Source organism: Anastrepha ludens, chromosome 3 (genome assembly GCF_028408465.1).
Source record: "Anastrepha ludens isolate Willacy chromosome 3, idAnaLude1.1, whole genome shotgun sequence".
In the NCBI taxonomy this organism is placed as follows: Eukaryota; Metazoa; Arthropoda; class Insecta; order Diptera; family Tephritidae; genus Anastrepha; species Anastrepha ludens.
The window spans coordinates 98,221,561-98,241,865 of record NC_071499.1 but is presented as its reverse complement, the minus strand read 5'-3'; the positions used below and the strand labels follow the sequence as shown (position 1 = coordinate 98,241,865).

Here is a 20,305-nt window from a genome sequence, read left to right as displayed (position 1 = left end):
CCAGGTCTATACCATGTCTTCTGGCAGAGCTGCACATACTGTCTACAGTGGCATTATCAAAAGATCCCTCTATATCCAAGATTGGCCTTAGCGTAGTCCCTCCAGTCAATGGCCTGCTTTATCCTAGCAACAAGGTTTTGCAGTGCCGACTCGCAGGATTTTCCGCTTTGATAGGCATGCTAGAATGGAGAGATTGGGTGGAACTTCAGCGACTTCTGACTCATATGCAACTAGCCGTTCGAGACTTTTCAGCATGAGATAGGTCTAAAGCTTTTGGGGCTGGTGTAGTCATCTCTCCCAACCTTAGGGATGAAGGCGACCCTTAGCATCCTCCATGAGCGTGGTATATAAGCCAGTACCAGGCATGCCGAGAAGATTTTCTTCAGGGCTGCTGTCACGGACTCTGCGCCTTCCTTCAGCATGGCAGGATATATGCCATCTGGCCCGGGCGACTTGTAGCCGTCAAAAGGTTTGATAGTAAATCGAGTGGCGACTTCATTCACCACAGATCTGGCAACGAACCAGTCATACCGAGAAGGTGGAGCAGCTCTGACAACCGCCTCTATCAATAATGGCTCTGATTACCAGGAAAGTAAGAGTCCATCAGCAAGCTGAGTGCATCACTTTGCATCAGATTTCCTAAGTGACCCCAGCTTTGCAATTGGGTCCCTTTTCAGGATCCTAACCAATTTCGCCGTGTCACTCAGAGATTCAATACCGCTACAGAATTCGCTTTTCGATTCCCGAATAAGCCTTTTGTAGTTCTTCTGAATATCACGGTATCGTTCCCAGTTCTCAGCAAGGTTAGTCTAGAGGGTCCGGTTTAAAAGCTTTCTCAACTCACGCCTCAACGTCTGGAGCTCTCGATTCCACCAAGAAACGCGAGTCCGGTTAGGGAGAGGTCAAATTGGACAGGCTGACTCAAAAAATTCAGTAAGGGCAGCGTTAAGTGGTTACAAACGTTGGCTGTGAGTCCTTGTTATGTATGTCTAGGCAAGAGGACGCGATAAATTCGAATAGTCGAAAGCCCTGTCCATTGCACTTGCTGCTGCCCCAGATTGTATGCAGGGCATTAGCATCGCAACATAGGATGAGGCCCAGATTGCGCTGCTCACAGAACCGCACGAGACTAGTGGCCTTCCCAGGTGGGGACCCTTCCAGAGCATCGTAAGGAAAATAAGCAGATGCAATCACAAACTTCGACCATCCACGTCTACCTCTGTAACACACCTCAGCCGCTACCAGGTCTTGGCAGCAAAATTGCTCAAGACCCGTCACAGTGAGATGGGATGATACTATAAGACCCTAGGTCTACTCGAACTCCTGTCATATAATACCGTGGCCCTTTTCAATGCGCTGAAGCCACTGAGGCGGCCCCTAAAGACCCAGGGCTCTCGCACTGTTGGTATGTGGGGTAATGTGTGCAGCTGGGTAAGCCTTCTACTTAGTAGTGCAGTAGCGGCTTTGGAATATATTATATATACAGTGGCTCACAGCTTATTTCGTGTGCCCGTTTATCAAAATAAAAAAGTTTAATATTTTTGTATAAACTTTATTTAGAAAAAAAACTTAAACGTACATTCAAAGATAAATTATTTCTTGTTACAAACATACATAAATAAACTTAAATTATTTCTTCTTAAGTAATATATTTACAGCAAAATCAAAATTATAAGTAAATCCACGTCACACCTTATTTCGTGTGCTTAACCAAACTAGAAAAAACATGATTTTTTTTTTTTAAATTTATTAAGTTTTTACTAATCTAATATTTTGTAGAGGTAGCCTTTTTGTTTTAATACAGCTTTTAACCGGGATTGCATGGAGCTAACAAGTTTTCCAGTGTATTCAGGAGATATTTTCTCCCACTCCACTTGCAATGCTGTTTTTAGATCTTGTTTGTTGCTTATGTTATGTTTTCTAATTTTTTGATCCAGAATATTCCATAAATTATCAATTACAATGAGAACAGGTGATTGTGCTGGCGTTTTTACCACATGAGGGCAATTCCATATAAGCCACCGTTGCACTAATTCCGACTTATGCTTCGGATCATTGCCCTGATAGAACCTGAACCTGTCCCGAATGCCTAATTTTTCAGCACTTTGTAGTAAATTATTTTTTAATAAATTCAAATAAACTGTTTCATCCATAATTTCGTCGATAAAAACCAAGTTTCCGACACCAGCTGTTGACATGCAGCCCCAAACCATTACATGGCCCCCACCGTGTTTTACTGTACCACGCAGATTCTTCGGATCCAGCTCCGCGTTGGGCTTACGCCAAACGAAAGACTTTCCATCGGAACCAAAGAGGTTGAATTTGCTTTCGTCGGCGAAAATAACGTTATTCCAAAATGTTTGGTCTTTATTAACATGGTTTTCGGCAAACTCCACCCTTAATCTTCTGTTACGCTCATTAACAAACGGTTTGTTTCGAGCTGTACGACCATGGAAATCAGCTTTGCGCAGAATTCTTCTTATTGTTTCAGGATTACATGACTTACCAAGTACTTTTTCAACCTCTTTTGTCAAAGCTGGCGCACTAATTCGTGGGTCTTTTTTAATTTTTCTTAATATCCACCTTTCATCAGCTTCTGTAAAAATTTTGTTTGGAGCTTGGCGGCCTTTGTCAACCACTCTTTTTTCACGAGAAAAGCGTTGAATAATGTATTGTACTGTGGAAGTACTCAAATTTACAATTTGAGCAATTTTTATCTTCGACTTTCCATTTTTGTAATGCGTAATCACTAGTTCGCGCCTTTCAATCGACGTACGACGACCCATCACGGTATTTTTAAATTAAGCTGGACAACCGACTACTTTCAATGTGTAAACTAAATAAGGATATAATCTAATATACTATGCAAAACAAATTTCTTATAATTGCTAACCGGTTTACTGGCGCCGATAACGGTAAAAGTGAACACACGAAATAAGCTGTGACGTCAATTTACCTAGTATTCTGTTTTTGTTGTAAATATTCTACTAAAGAAGAAAACATTTGAATGCATTTATACATGTTTGTAATTAGAAATAATTTATCTTTGATTGTGCATTTAAATTTTTTTTTAAATAAATCAAATAAAAATAATTTTACAATTCTTTAGTTTAACATACAGCCACACGAAATAAGCTGTGAGCCACTGTATATAATTGGCGCGTACACCCTTTTGTTTGGGTGTTGGCCGAGCTCCTCCTCCTATTTGTGGTGTGCGTCTTGATGTTGTTCCACAAATGGAGGGACCTACAGCTTCAAGCCGACTCCGAACGGTAGATATTTTTATGAGGAGCTTTTTCATAGCAGAAATACATTCGGAGGTGTGCCCTTGCCTGCCGAGGGGCGACCGTTAATAGAAAAATGTTTTTATTAATTTTGGTTTCACCGAGACTCGAACCAACGTTCTCTCTGTGAATTCCGAATGGTAATCACGCCCCAACCCATTCGGCTACGGCGGCCTTGGAATGCTGCAAGTTAATTTGCGTCACCGTCAAGAGACGGTCGCTACAGGAACCGTCTGAGCCACTCATTTGGGATAGACATGGAAAGTGACAGTCCCGAAGAAGATTCTCAGACGGTTCCCATTCCGTGAGCCCATGACATCAACACTGGCCTCATCCACTCGCACCACAAGAGCAGCCCTTTCCTTCCTGCCCGGTTTTTGCTCTTGATGAACGAGAGGACTCGCCAAAGCCTCGTGTTGATGCCCGGATTCTGGGCACGTCGACAGGATAGGACATCCGCCGTAGACAGGTCTGGATCCGGAGTCCAGCAGGTGGCCTTCCTGAGGGGTACACTCTCCTCGCTGTAGACTGCGAAGCGAGTGGTCCCCATGGGGCCACGCTATTGACCACTGTCCTGATCCACTCGAAGTTGGCCAGAGACGCGCACGTCACCTTTATGGTGCCGTCCTTTGTCTCATAGCCCTTCGCGTTGGCTTCAGGACCGAAGGCAATAACCTGATTCATCAGTCGACTTTTGCAGTATTTGATTTCTGCATCCGTCAGCTGATGGTCAGGCCCCAGTTTACCAATCACAGCCATAGGTCGTGGGCCAGCAGCCTTCTCGCTATAGAATGGCTTGGCCGCACCCTTGGATGTGCTTGGGCGAGTGTCCAGCTCCCATCCTCCACTGACGAAAAATTCCCGGGCAGACAGCTGTGCTGGACTTTTTGTCGAAGCGCCGATAGGGACGTGGCTCAGCAGAACCTTTTCCCGCCACATTGACTGGCGCCAAGACCGCGCTCGTACCTTGGGGAGTCGTGGCTCGGCCATTGGCGGCAGCTGCAGGGCAGGGAGGTGTACCGCTTTCAGCCACCGTCCTTCTCCGCTTACCTCGAGAGCGACAGCGTGGGAGCGCCCGTGCCCACCGAGAATTCGGTAGCTGAGAGTAAAAAAAATTTAGGAATCTTAGAGACAAATTAAACAAAAATTAAGTTGAAATTCCAGCATAGTTTTATGTCCGTCAGGTCCATTGTAACAAATCTGAGGTTGTTTTTCAGAATTTGCCATTCCTGCTCTTAATGATCAAGATTAAATTCATATATTTTCATTCCGTTTTTCTCTCAATCATTACGCAAATGTGCAGTTGTGGTGGATAATGCTGCTTCTCGTTTTCGCCAGATTGAACTCCCAGCGGTTACTGGCTGTTCGGAGACATAAAAAAATTCTTGCCGGTACGAGATTTCGCTCAAATGAAGAGGTTATCGCTGAAAACGAAGGCCACAAGTCTACAATGGGGTATATTTTTTATAGTGATAGCAATGCGATTCACAAAGTATTAATGTATTTTATTCAATACACAATTCAAACGATCTTAACTCCACGAGTTGTAAATCAAGAAGAAGGAGAGGCTAAACATATATAGAACAGATATAACAATGCAAAATGTAATGGCAAATGTAAAGAAGAAATGGCTGGTACCCAAAAGTGTATATATTTTGTGGGATAGTGTCGTACTTACCAGAAACACACGATTTTTTCTGAGGCAATAATGTATCCCAAATGTTAATATTTTTGTTTTCAGAACTTTGTCCGGCTGTAAAATACAAAATATATATTAAATATTGGATATTACTATATGATCGGTTCGATTAAATTTTTGTTGTTTTTTGTTTTCATCATACATCTGTCATACTGAGAACAAGTACATTTTTTAACAATTAGTTAAGAGTTTTAAATATATTTCAACATGGTCATTGCCAAGACGAATATAGCGATAACATTTTAGGATAGCAATTACATTTTACACAGAAGTTATTTTAGCATACGAGAATTCATATTTAATTTAATAGGTCAATTGGTCGGTTTCTCTTCAGACGTAGTAAAGTTCTTTTTTCCTAATTGTGAGAGTGTATTGACTTGGCCGCCGTAGCCGAATGGGTTGGTGCGTGACTACCTTTCGGATTTCAGAGAGAGAACGTTGGTTCGAATCTCGGTGAAAGACCAAAATGCAGGAAAAGTTTTTTCTAATAGCGGTCGCCCCTCGGCAGGCAATGGCAAACCTCCGAGTGTATTTCTGCCATGAAAAAGCTCCTCATAAAAATATCTGCCGTTCGGAATCGGCTTGAAACTGAAGGTCCCTCCATTTGTGGAACAACATCAAGACGCACACCACAAATAGGAGGAGGAGCTTCGGCCAAACACACAAAAAGGGTGTACGCGCCAAATATATATATATGTATGTATTGACTTCTTTGTTTTTGCACTGGTTTATTTCGTTAAAATATCTTGTTGACATCGTTTTTATTTCTTCGTAGATTGATGGTATATTAATCGTTGTATGGATGACATCATTTTTTGTGTACTTCTCGGATATTGTTATTATACGTCAGATTTTTGATTGTTGTCGTTGTATTTTGTTTATGTGAGCTCTTTTTGCAGTTCCCCTCACTTGAAGTCCAAACGTCCAGATTGGTGTAATGACTGCGTTATATAGTAAAAGTTTGTTGGAAATACTGAGCATAGAATTTCTACCTACTAGCCAATGCAATTGTCGAAAATTTTCCTTATTTGTGTTATTTTCTTTTTGATGTTATCTTTCCAAGTTAAGTTTAAGTCCAGATGGATTCCAAGATATTTTGCAGATGTTTCAATTAATATATTTTTATTGTAGCTTAATCAGCATAGCACATAGTTTGTTTCACGGACAAATTACTTACTTATACTATTTTAGCTTTAACATTTTAAACATGGCCGGTAAAATCGGCGATGTTAAAAATTCTTTTAATGACGCATTTCATATTAAATAATGAATTAACTATCATTAATTTTTTAAATATTCTAAACGCGTATTTTCAGGTGGGACGCTAGCGCGTATTGTATTTTGTATTTTGTTTACATATTTCTTGAACTGACAATCGTTATTGGAAGTGGAAACAACTGTGTTCCGGCCATCTAAATTAAATGCAAACCAACAAACAACAAAAAGAAGTGCGAATATTATTTTGGATTTACCCAGAGCTTTAAGACTTACGCCGTCACTCTTTATTGCGAAACAAAGTTCGTTTCGTGTCAGATGGTGCGCACACTGACCAACGTATCATAATCCCTTTCCGCAGCCCGTAGGATATACAAAATTGAGCAAAACTTATCCCGTAGAAAGCAACTGCGTTCTTTTAGTTATATAATATATTTGCACAATACATCGGTTTGTGTGTGTTTGTGTTGGGTTGTATCGACACAATGTTGCCATTGATATTTTTGCTTATATACTTTTACACACATCCGCGTTATCAGTTACAATTTTTAATTGTTTAATCAAAGCCAAACACCACCAAATACAAATAGTTCATTTATCTATAACTAGCAACCCGCCCAGCTTCGCACGGGTATAAAATATATACCCTATGTCACTCACTGAAAAAATGATTAAAATCGATCCAGTAGTTTTGGCTTATTCATTATTGCCCGTGGCCCGCACGCGTTAAATTTGGAGTAAAACAATTCCCCTTTCTTTATAGCATGAAGATTTCCTGCTATCTTTGGGATATCTAAATTCATACCCTACATTTTTGCATATTAACTTTTTGCATTTTTACATATGTATTTATTTTATTTTTACAACAATTACTATATTACAGAATGTCTTTATATACAACGTTCATAGCCTTCTTGTCATTAGACAATACAAACATGTTTTCTCTAGAGGTTACTGTTGAAAGAGCGACATACAGTTGGCCATGTGAAAAACAGTCAACACTCAAATCTAAGCCTGCAACGTTGAAGGTTTGACCCTGAGATTTATTAATGGTCATTGCAAAAGATGTCTTTACCGGAAATTGTAAGCGTTTAAATTGGAATGGTAGATCCGATGGTATCAGAGGGATTCGGGGAATCAATACATCTTCTCCGGTACCACATCCTGTGAGTATTGTGCACTCTATTATGAAAGTTTTCAGTGATTTTACCATCAAACGCGTGCCATTGCAAAGTTTAGGTGGACTTAGGTTTCTTAATAAAATAACAGGACAACCTATTTTCAGCTCCATTTTGTGAGGAGGGAGTCCAGACGGTTTCAAAGAATTTAGAAATTCTGTAGGAAATTGAACAGCTTCTTCCAAATCGAGAACAGTATCGACCGAGTAGTATATTTTCGTCGGCGCATCAATCTTTGAAATAATCAAGTTATTTACTTTATCTACTTGTTCGTTAGTTGGTGACAGAATAGCTCTTTCTTTAAACCAAGATATTGTCTTATAATTTATGTTATCAATGTCTGGATAGACATTGTTGACTAACTCTTGGATGTTGTCTATCAAAACACAAAGGTTTTCTAGGTTAATCCTTCCCTCACTTTGTGTTAATTCTCCATTGCCAACTTTTAGCAGCATCTCTGGAAATAGCCTGTTCTCACGTGAAGATGACGAAATCCTCATATTAGTTTTAAGCTCTAATTTATTGACATACGACTAAAGGTGGGATCTTTTTAGCGAAGCATTTATTTCGTCAGCACGTGTTCCTCGAGTCACAACTGGTAGGATTTGAGGGAAATCTCCTGAGAACAGAATTGTACATCCACCCATAGGTGCATTTTTGTTGCGCAAATCGCGCATTGTCCTATCCAGTGCTTCCACAGACGTCTTGTTTGACATGGTAGCTTCGTCCCAGACTATTAATGAGCAGTCACGCATCAATTTTCCTGTATTGCTCTGTCTAGAAACACTACAGACGCTGTTATCATCATCGGTGCCGATTTTCAGCGGGTGCTTCATTGTAGAGTGTGTGGTTCGGCCTCTTTCCAAAAGAGTAGCGGAATTTTAATTACTGTTGTAATATCTTGAAAAATATTGTTTTTAATTATATGCTGTAAAGAGCCATATACATAGATCTATATGAAAACAACAATGTATTTAAGGTATTTAATTGGATAAGGATTAATGTTGTACCCATTTGTTGAAATCGCTTCGAAAATAAGCTATTAGTTGTCGTAAAAAGTAAATGACAAAAAATGTTATTGTATGGAATTGATAGCAAACTAAACGCGCTCCGAATCAATAAAAACTATTCAAAAACTGTATTTTAATTATGTGCGATTTACTAATATAGAACCTGAAAATAGCGTTTTATTTCGCTGTAAAATTGTATGTACATATAATTACATGGAATTCAGTACATACATAGATACATATGTACATATGTCCGAAATGAAATAATGCGAGCGATTCGTAAATACATACATACATACGTCACCATACGATGTAATTCAACATTAATGAGGTGTGGTGAGATTATCGCTTAACGCCTATTGCTTCATTCGGTTGACAGCGAACACACACACAAACAGCTTTTTTTGGAAAAAGAGCTGCTTTTGTTTAAACAATTTTGGTTAAATAACAAATAAATAAATTATTTTTTTTAATGCAGAACGAAAGTAAATATTTCAAAGTTAAACTTCAAGAAAGTTTCATTTTAATTGGTTGATTCGTTTATGATTTATGGCCGTGAAAACAAAAAAATTATGTTTTTTTGCCACATTTTGACCGATTGCCACGCCCCCTTTAGATATTTCTTCACATTATATAGATATAAACCTTCCTCTTCAATCAATCTATCTTTAAAAAAAAGCGCATCAAAATCCGTTGCGTAGTTTTAAAGATTTAAGCGTATAAGGGGACATAGGGACAGAAAAAGCGACTTTGTTTTATCTCTGATTTATAAAGGGTGGTCCATTTAGTGTTTGGTTTTATTTGCAGTTTTAAACACTTTTTTTATTTCATAGCTAAAAATATGTATTTATATTTTATAAAAGATTATTTTTTTTAAATCTCAGATGTATAAAGGGTGGGCCATCGAGCGTTGGAAATTGCAATATCAATAAGTTTTTATTACATTGACAGGTAAAATTCTTTATATTTTATAATAGACTATTTATTTTATTTTACTCTTATTATAAAGGGTGGTCCATCTAGTATAATATGTAGTGATAACATTATCCAACATTGTTTTATTTTAATAAAAATTATAATTTTTCTAAGTTTATTTTATAAATGATTTCGAAATGTACTGTTTGACAACACTGTGTGGTGAGAGAGCAATCAGCGAAAATTTCCTGTCAGCTGTTGCGATGAAACTAATGAGAGCCCCACGTAAATGAATTCTCACCACCCTTTTCTCCCGTAGTATCGTAGATCTTATCGTAGGATTTTCTACATTTACGTCCGTGAGTGCTGACACCAAGAGTCATATCGTTCGCCTGTTTCTATTTCGCAATTCGAACAAAAAAGCATAAGTAAACAGTTGAGGCTATAACGTAAGAAATGACTTTCCCTATTCAGAGTAATAGGCAAAACAACAAAGAGTAGATTCAAATGAAAACAATTTTGCATTCGTTGTTGTGTTATATTTGACATGGAATACAACACCATCTATAACGGCACGATCAACAACATCATGACCTACACCATCGCCACAAACATCTACAATATCAAAAATAACTTCCACAGGCATAAAAACACCAATAATGAAAACAGGAATGCGCGTGAGTAAGCAAACGATTATATGTATAAAGAAATAAGTTTGTGAAGGGTTTTCTAATAAGAGGTGTTAACTTTTCCCGTAAAAGATTAATGGTTTCGTTGCGCCGTCTTGTTGAAAATAAACGTTGTCCAGATCAATACTATCCAATTCCGGCCATAAAAAATCGTTAATCGTCTCTCGATAGAGATAGGCCATTCAAAATAACTCCTGTTATTAGAAAACCCTTTACATTCTGTCAAAAAAATATTGGGAATTGTTCATTTAAAAACCGCGCGTTACACATATGCATGTCTCAATTTTGTTTGCTGAAATGTTGATACAACTGTCCTCTATAGTGTCGTAGTATTTAATTATATCAGTCAACCGCAGGTGTGCTCTGAGATTTTCACTATGGATAAAAATATCGAACAAAGAATTTGTATTAAATTTTGTGTTTTGAATGGGACGGTGCTTTATCAAAACCACGGGTCTACGAGTGGTATAAGGCTTTTGCAGAGAGCCGAGAAGTCGTGGAAGATTTGCACCGATCTGGTCGACCATCAACGTCTTCATCGGATGAAAACGTCGACAAAGTCAAGGAAATGGAAATACCATCATTTAAGTTTGAGGGAGGTAGCTGGTGACCTTAGCGTGTCTCACGAATCAATTCGCAACATTTTACAACATCAATTGGTTGATAAGACGTGGGTATATAAGTTTGGCATTCAAACCAGTCAACAGGCGGTTGAATGGCGCTATCCACATGAGCCGAAACTCAAAAAACGACGTCAAAGCGATCAAAAGTGAAAGTCATGCTACTCGTTTTCTTTGATTATCATGGTGTTGTGCGCTAGGCATTCGTTTCAAATGGTTCTACGGTAAATAAAGAATATTATTTGGAAGTTATGCAACGTTTGAGAGAGAATGTGTTCCTATGCACACGGCCCCATTTGTTTAAAGAAAACTTATGGATCTTGCATCATGATAACGCAACGTCTCACAAGGTTCATATTGAGAACACTTTTTTAACCAAAAACTCGACAAATATCATCGAACAACCACCGTATTCACCGGATTTAGCCCCTGTGACTTTTTCCCAAAACTTAAATTGCCACTCTGCGGGTGCCTCTTTAAGTCGATAGAGGCCATTAAGAGGAATTCGCTGAAGGAGCTCTTCAAACGCGTTTAAAAGGTGCTTTGATGACTGGACTAGTCGGTGGCATATGTGTTTTACTTCGAATGGAGCCTATTAAACAATTATTATCGATTGTAAATGCTGCGGTTTCAATGCCCTTTGGGTCTTCTGCCAAAACATTTGAACACACCAAAATTAAAATTTTATTACAAATAACATCGGTTACTACGACTTTGAAATTGATTAACTATAATTAAGTATTGTTTATTGGTGCATATGAGAAACCGAATATTAATGCTGCGTGTATAACAGGCTTTCATTGGATTCTTATTTAGATTTTCTTAATCATCTCTCAATTTTTACTTTAGTTTGTCAACACTCAAAAATGTTTGTTGTTTTTCCTCTATATCGATAACTTTGATTTGACAGCCGAGAATGGCATTTCTGCTCCGTAAGGTTTGGCAAGATGTGTAATAGATGTACGTATAAGCCGAGCACCCAACATCGACTCGGATCATTACCTTGTTGCAGCCAAACTGCGCACACGCCTCTGTGCAGCAAAAAACGTGCATCTAACTGCGCAAAGGATGTTCAACATAGAAAAGCTGCAATCACAACAGATACCCAGAAGATTCGCCACTCGGCTCTCACTCCTGCTCTCAGAGAGTACTGCCCAACAAACCGGCATGCGCGAACAATGGAGCACCATTTCGCGTTCTCTACGTACCGCCGCCGAAGAAGAAATCGGATTCCGGCGGGGTAGAAAAAACAGTTGGTATGACGAGGAATGTCATGCTGCAGTAGAAAGAAAGGATGCTGCCTATACAGCCAAGCTGCGATCGGGCGCAACGCGAGCCAGTGTACAGACAGCTAAAAAAGGAAGAGATGGTTTATCCGAAAGAAGAAACGAGAGGCCGAAATACGAGGCGGCTTACAGTAAGTTTTAAGACCGGGGCGGTTTTCTGTAAGAACAAAGACAGCGATCTGATGGCTGACATCTAGAGCATTCTTAAATTATGGAGGGTACGCTTTTCGAACCTGTTAAACAGTTATAGCTGCACATGTCACAGAGAATGTGAAGATCCCGATACGCCAACCGTCGACGACGGAATTGTTACCCGACCATGACGAGGTGAGAATAGCAAAGCCGCAGGCGCCGACGGACTGCCGGCTGAGCTATTCAAACATGGCGGTGATGAGCTGGTAAGGTGCATACATCAGCTTCTATGCAAAATATGGTCGGATGAAAGCATGCCTGCTGATTGGAATTTAAATGTGCTCTGCCCAATCCATAAGAAGGGCGATCCTGCAATCTGTGCCAATTACCGCGGGATTAGTCTTCTAAATATCGCCTATAAGGTTCTAGCGAGCGTATTGTGTGAAAGGCTGAAACCCACCATCAACCAACTGATTGGGCCTTGTCAGTGTGCTTTAGACCAGGAAAGTCTACTATCGACCAAATATTCACAATACGCCAAATCTTGGGAAAGACCCATGAAAGGAAAATTGACACACACCATCTTTTCCTCGACTTCAAAACTGCATTCGACAGTACGAAAAGGAGTTACTTGTATGCCGCGATGTCTGAATTTGGTATCTCCGCAAAACTAATACGGCTATGCAAGATGACGTTGCTCAACACCTGCAGCGCCGTCAGAATTGGGAAGGACCTCTCCGAGCCGTTTGATACCAAACGAGGTTTCAGACAGGATGACTCGCTGTCGTGTGACTTCTTTAACCTGATGTTGGAGAGGATCGTACAAGTCGCAGAACTTAATCGCTCAGGCACAATGTTTTATAAGAACGTACAATTGTTGGCGTATGCCAGTTCTTTGGCATTATTAGTTCTGCCTTCTCCAAACTGGATAAAGAGGCAAAGTAAATGGGTTTGGTGGTGAACGAGGACAAAACGAAGTACCTCCTGTCAAACAAACAGTCGGAACACTCGCGTATCGGCACTCACGTCGCTGTTGACAGTTATGATTTCTAGGTTGTAAAAGACTTCGTGTATTTAGGAACCAACATCAACACCGATAACAATGTCAGCCTTGAAATCCAACGTAGAATCTCTCTCAACAAGTGCTACTTTGGACTAAGTAGGCAATTGAGTAGTAAAGTCCTCTCTCGACGAACGAAAACAACACTCTACAAGGCTCTCATCATGCCCGTCCTAATGTATGGGGCAGAAGCTTGGACGATGACAACATCCGATGAAGTGACGCTTGGAGTGTTTGAGAGAAAGATTCTGTGGAAGATATTTGGACATTTGCACGTTAGCAACGGCGAATATCGCAGGCGATGGAATGTTGAACTGTATGAGATTTACGACGATATAGGCATAGCGCAGCGAGTAAAGATCTAGCAGTTACGTTGACTGGGCCATGTCGTCCGTATGGATACAAACGCTTGGGCTCTGAAAGTATTCGATGCGGTACCAGCTGGTGGTAGCAGAGGAAGGCCTCCTTTGCGTTGGAAAGATCAGGTGGAGAAGGACTTGGCTTCACTTGGTGCGTCCAACTGACGCCGGTTAGCACGAGAAAGAAACGACTGTCGCGCTTTGTTAAACTCGGCCAAAATCGTGTAAGCGGTCATAGCGCCAATTAAGAAGAAGAAGGTTTGGCAAGCCATTACGAATCATTTAATGCCAGAATAACACTTCCAAATGGTGGAAATTTACTTCGAAACAATACATCTTTTCCAGGAGTTCATGCACTGGCGGCAACATCGGTACTTATTTTTTAGAAATGAAGAAATAGCTGCTGTTATGGTGAATGGCGAACGCTATAGAGCCATGCTGACTGAATTTTTTTTCGAAAAATTAATCAGCTAAACACCGACGACATTGGGATTCAACAAGGTGACACAACTTGACATGCAGCTTGTTTAACAATCGATTTTTTACAATATTGAAGACATTGTGGACGCCAACGGTCAGAGTTATTGACCAATGAACCATCTAACTAGTAGCCGCGGCGGGGGAAAAAGAATTCATTGACACAATATTTCTATTTGGTATTATCATTTAAAGTTTTCAGGCTCTTAAAAACCCCCCGACACTATAAATATATTCTACTAGTAAAGAATATTATATCAATGCCTAGAAAAAAATGTTTCTTGTATTAGATGTAAAAAATTCTAATTTAAGCAGTATAAGGGGTAACAAAATATTAAAGTTAAGTAACTGTAAGTGTTGTGCAGTAACTACAAATATGTATTTAAATTATAGGTGAGTCCGAAAGTTCTTTTGCAAGTCGGTTACTGTCATTATTTAATAAGGTTTGTTAAACATAACTTTGCAAATGTATACACATATTATTAAAGTTTTATTTAACTCTCCAATAAAATAAATCTTATTTTTCTGCCTTCATTGTCAAATACAATAATATTAACTTAAGTTACAAAGCATTACCTGTGGCCAACAAGCTGCATGAACCCAAAAATACAAAGTCCGAAAGTAATTTATTGTGGCATTGGTATGTCTGAAAATACAAAGAGATATAAATTTCATATACTATACATATGCACAAATTTAGTTAAAATATTAAAGGGACATTTGTTTTTTGCAAACTATAGTATGAATGCATACCCAATTGTGTATTTAAGTTCTCAAATCATGAGTTTGTGGCACTACAGCACAATTTCTTAAAAAGTATAACCTCATGCGAAGTATTATAGCACATTACCGGGAAAGTGACAATTTTTTACAGTCTTTTATGTTCGAACTATTAATCAGTACTTCTGTTTTGATAGCGGAAAATCTAAAATTTTATATTTCACTGGAGGGCTTTATAAAAATAATTAAAATTACGAAAAGGGTGGATCTGTGGAAACAGCATTTCTGGTAACAGTTTACCGAAAAAATTTAGTCGACTGTTTGGGCACAATTCACACAAACATTAATGCACGATCGCTACCGCCTTTCGATTGAATATATATAGTATGTCGCTGATGTAAGCGAGAGTATTGAAGATAATTTGGATAGGAGCTTACCGTCGATGGATTGCGATATCCAGATATGTCAACAACTTTTTATTGGCCTATTCTTGATAGTATAGGTATAATTAGCCATCGTGTAATTTCAACAAGAAGGTGCTACATATCAATATTTCGATTTCATATCGCTCGTTTGCTAGAAGAACGTCAAACTTAAAAAATCAAAATTTTTTGCAAAATGGCTTCAATGTTTCAATTTACTAAGTAAAAGTAAAGAAATATTTTCGTCGACATGATGAAATACTGTTAATAGATATCACCAGGAAATTTTTACAAGTATTATATATATATATAATTGGCGCGTACACCCTGGGTGTTTGGCCGAGCTCCTCCTCCTATTTGTGGTGTGCGTCTTGATGTTGTTCCACAAATGGAGGGACCTACAGTTTCAAGCCGACTCCGAACGGCAGATATTTTTATGAGGAGCTTTTTTATGGCAGAAATACACTCGGAGGTTTGCCATTGTATTATACTTATATATAATTGAATATCCGGCGGTCAGGTTCTGCACACATATCTAAATTTAATGTATATACATACATATATATATATATATATGCTGGTTCCAACCACCATCAATCGCAGACGAAGAGCTCCGACTTCCCCGAGAGTCCCGCGTAACCTTGGCACAATTACGTTCTGGATATTGTAGCAGGTTAAACTCCTACTTATCCAGAATCGACCCCGACATACTAAACATATGTTTAGCATGTTAAGGCACCCCGCACGACACTAACTACCTTTTCATATGCCCCATTAAACCCACTCATCTAACGCCCCTCTCCCTCTGAACCCAACCCGCCGAAATAGCTAGTTTCCTGGGCCTACCGTTAGATGAGCTAGGCGAAGACGATCGGTGATTACGCTACACTGACAGGGCAGAGGTGCAGCTACAACAACAACTAACAAATCATCAAAATGAACAAATGCGCAGACTACCACAATCGGCGAAAGCGGGAAAACGAAGATTAAAGCGACAGAACTCACAATTTAACAAAACAAGAAAAAAAAATTATAATAATTTTAACACTTAAATAAATACAAATAACATTAATTTAAATAATATAATGTAGCATAATCTGAAGCAAAATTGAATGTTTATCTAGCATTGGTTAGAGAACAAAGAATTCCAATACTACTTTAGAAAGAATTACTTATTGTTTAAATTTAACAGATTGTAATTTAAAAAGGGGAATAAAAAATAAAAAAAACAATACCTAGAAGTGTGGACTGATGGTCGTTTAGACTTCACAACGCACCTGGAATATACTGTGGAGAAGGCATCGAATGTGCAGCCCTGCCTGTCGCGAATAATGCCAAACAACGGCGGACTTAGCCACAGCAAAAGAATACTATATAGCAGAGTAGTCAGCTCGGTTCTTTTATATGCCGCACCGATCTGAGCTGATGCACTGAACATAAATAGCTACACAAAATAACTGATAGCCGTCTATCGGCTAAGCGCTTTGCGGACTATTTGCGGCTTCCGTACAATTTCGTCATAGCCGGTCTAGTCCCCGTAGACATTTGGGCGGAAGAAATGCAGAGAATCTATTTAAAGCCATCCGATCCCGACGCTAGAGCAAGTCGTAAAAATGTTGGAGAAGAAGAAAGGCGAACTGCCCAATCTGCACGGAGAGGGAAGAAGACGCTGATTAGGTCTTGTTTCAATGCCCACGCTATGCTCCCGAAACCTGTAGCATATTAAACGAAGAAAATGCCCCAATGCCGTTATCAGAGTCCACCCACAGCAGTTGAAGCGTTCCAGCTACCAGAGACCAGTGTAGATTTGGCACAATTGCGTTCTGGATATTGTGGCAGGGTAGAATCCTACTTATCAAGAATTGACCTCGACATACCAAACATACACTACGCGTCATCAGGTTAGCGCCTCCTGTTACAATCACCGCCAATGCTCAATAAAATCGAAACCATCAGAGCTCCAGCTTTAAAATTTTTTTATATTGTGCTACATCCATTTCTCTTTAAAATAAAACCACAATGGCTAATGTAGCAATAAGGAATATTTTTTAATGAATGTTTTTGAGAAAGGTACAAAAAAAATGTAACAAAAAATTGGTCATCAGGTTAGCGCCCCCTGCTTTAAATTCAATTTAATTAAGCTGATGAACAATAATGGTAGTTTATAACACCTGTACATTAAATTTCTATCATTTTCAAATAATATTAGTAGTGCGTAGTCCCGCCGTTGTTTGAAATTACTTCAAAAATTCCATTAGGAATTGAATTATAAAGTGTTTCAATATAATTCAATAATATGGTTGACCAAGCGTGGTTGATACCTTCGATTAACTCTGTTTTTGTACTATACTGCTTTCCGGATTCATACACTTTCCTGACCAACCACGCCTAGACATTTTCAATGATGTTAAGGTCGGGTGAGTATGGTGGCGTACTCCATGAAATCAACTTTTTGGCCCTGAATCCATGACTTCCGGATCGGGTGGTGTGAAGTGGAGCATTATCATGCTGGAAAGTCCACTGCAGGATTTGAAAAAGGTTTTGGAAATGCGGAAAAGCCGTTTTTAACACGGAGTTGTAGTCCTGTGCGTTCATGCGCGAAGTCAAAAATTGAAGCTCGCAAGTGCCGTAGTACGATATTGCTCCCCTTTCCTTATCTTTAAGAAAATTGGCATTGGCATGTTTCCCGTCTTTGCAGCAATTTTATGGTAGGATAGTCCAGATTCAAAGTATGGCTCAATCTTTGATTTTTCAATCAGAGATAAAACTGTTCCTTTACCCATAGTGTACGTTTATTTAAAGATATTGAATAGGTTGAGCTTCACAAAAAATTTGGTGACTGTAATTGCCAAAATAAGCAAGATAACTAAAATTGCATTTGGCGGCGTTAATCTGATGAGGCAAAATAAGTGCACACATTCTTTGCGAAAATAAAGCAGAATAAAAAATAAAACATAACGGTTCTTCTCTCGCGCTTTATTTCATTATGAGAGAGATCTCATATGAGTGACAAAATTGAAACAAAAAGTAAGAAGTTGCGTGCAATAGGCAATTAGAAAAAACGTAATTGGGTCATCCATATTGTCCTATTCGATCGAATTCTACAACTTATTGCTAATTTACTTACGAAAAATGGTCTGTTATTTTGCGACGCTATGCCAGCTTGCCATAAACTTAGGTTTCCATCTCCATCGCCGATTCCGAATTTATTGCCTTGCTCAGAAAATCTGCAACGAGTGACTTTTGCAAAGGTGCCCGAGGGTCGTGGAGAACATACCGCCTGTTGATGACCCCATTCCCATATTTGAACGGATCCATCCTGACCACCGGTTAGATAAAGGGGTAGTAACGGATGAGAACTCATCCGTTTGACGTTTTCAAATTTATGCCGTAAAATCTGAAAACAAACCAAAATGGCAAAAATTGAATGGGAAATATAATAAATAAATTTTGACGGTATCTTATATATGTAACTATAAACCAACTTAAGAACCCAATTGAGAAAAGTCGTGGATAGAAGGATAATCAAAATCCGCGGTGCTGCTTTAAATAAATATTTGGTCTGTTCCTAGATTCTTTGGACTAAAATCTCTTTTCTAGTGCGAACGATTAACAAGCAGAGAGCCATAAATCAATATTGAAACACTAAAGAATACTTTATCGACCATGAAAACAACTAATTTTAAAGTTTTTTAAGAGAGAGACTAAGTTACTTTCATTAAAGCGTTCGCAGTTATATGTTTTGCGCTAATGAACTATTTTCCTGTAACTTTTGATTAAATCCCGTAAAACTTGTCAATCTGTTTCGTAAGAGAACGCACTAGTTTTTCTGTCTTATACATGCACGAGTTGATCAAGTGGCTTACCGATGATTAAGACGTACAATGCTTACGTATTTCGATTTCAGTTCCTTTTGCACCTAAACTTCAAACAAGACGATTTACATAATGCAAATTTCAATATGTCCTGACTTTCTGAGAAATCTAATCACACATTCGAAGGTTCCATTATGAAGAAGTCTATAGAGAAACAGGGCCTCGACCAAACCACTGGTTAGTGGGCACGTCGCGACGTAAGAACACCGACTAGCTTGACGGATTTTAATAATAAACGAACTTACATGAGATGTGGCTATTAAATAACGCAAGTAAAACTGTACAAAGTTTTATTATAATTTCTCATTTAAACATTATATTTACCAATACCATGTACAATGCTTTATACGAATTTCTACTCTTCGAAAAACTGCAAAAGTGTTCTTCCTTCAACTTCATCAGAATGTTATCTGCTTTCTGTACACAGTGCAAAAATTTTACTTTAGAAAACAGATATGTTATTAAGTATTTAGTTAATACGGTATATGATCTAATTCTGATTTCTTGAACTTCACTAGAAACTTTTTGACAAACCATGCGGAATGAGCCGGATCATTGGCTTGGTGGAAAACCCTCGACTTGTTCTTCCACAATGTGGGTTACAATTTCTTTATTCTTTCACGAAGTTCAGCACGAATGTGAATAGCAGTAACGTTGACTAATAATTAATAATAAAAATTCAAAATCACTCACCAATGAGGTACCTCGCCCAGATTGCGATGCCGACTGGTAATTCATAGATGACTCAGAACTTATAGCAGAACTATGTTGAGACCTAAAATAACCACATGACAAGTCTTATGATATCAATATTAATTATAATGATAGTAACAATAATATGAATGACACGTTTTACTAATGATAATACCAATAACAATACTAATCCTAATCTACTAATGTTTATTAATAATACTGCAGCAAAGCCCAGAAGAAGTAAAAATAATAAAAAGTCTCCGACTATCACTCGCAACGTCCAGACGGTAGTTTTACTATTTGCGCTAGTACTTCGGTTAAACAGCGAATTTTCATTCATCCTTTTAGTTTCAGCTTCTTACATTCGTATACGTGTTCATTCGATTTTGCTATATTAATTCTCTATATAGTTCACAAGTGTCGCAGTGCTGGCCCCCGGGCCCCCCGATTTAGGGGAAAATCGTTTCTCCCTACTATCTGGAAGCCCGAAAGCCAACTTCAGTAAAGAAATTATATGAATCTCTAATTAAAAAGACGGTAGTCTCCTCGCCGCCTATACAACCACGCTGCTATCGGGCGCAACGCGAGCCATGTGGGATCGCTAACGAGAGCTAAGAAAGGAAGAGAGACGTATTATCCGAAAGAAGAAACGAGAGGCCGAAATACGTGAG

The 20,305-nt window shown here is 38.8% G+C and overlaps 1 protein-coding gene across 2 annotated transcripts in view; it reads right to left on the bottom strand.

Moving 5' to 3' along the window:
- LOC128858552 (dmX-like protein 2) overlaps positions 1 to 20,305 on the bottom strand; it is a 147,781-nt gene that overhangs the window by 27,227 nt on the left and 100,249 nt on the right. For both annotated transcript variants that reach the window (XM_054094932.1, XM_054094933.1), the window contains 4 exons: positions 19,635 to 19,716; positions 18,194 to 18,463; positions 14,501 to 14,570; positions 4,963 to 5,037 (listed from right to left, as the gene is read on the bottom strand). In XM_054094932.1, the coding sequence (XP_053950907.1) occupies positions 4,963 to 5,037; positions 14,501 to 14,570; positions 18,194 to 18,463; positions 19,635 to 19,716 (497 nt within the window). The remainder of the gene's footprint in view (positions 1 to 4,962; positions 5,038 to 14,500; positions 14,571 to 18,193; positions 18,464 to 19,634; positions 19,717 to 20,305) is intronic.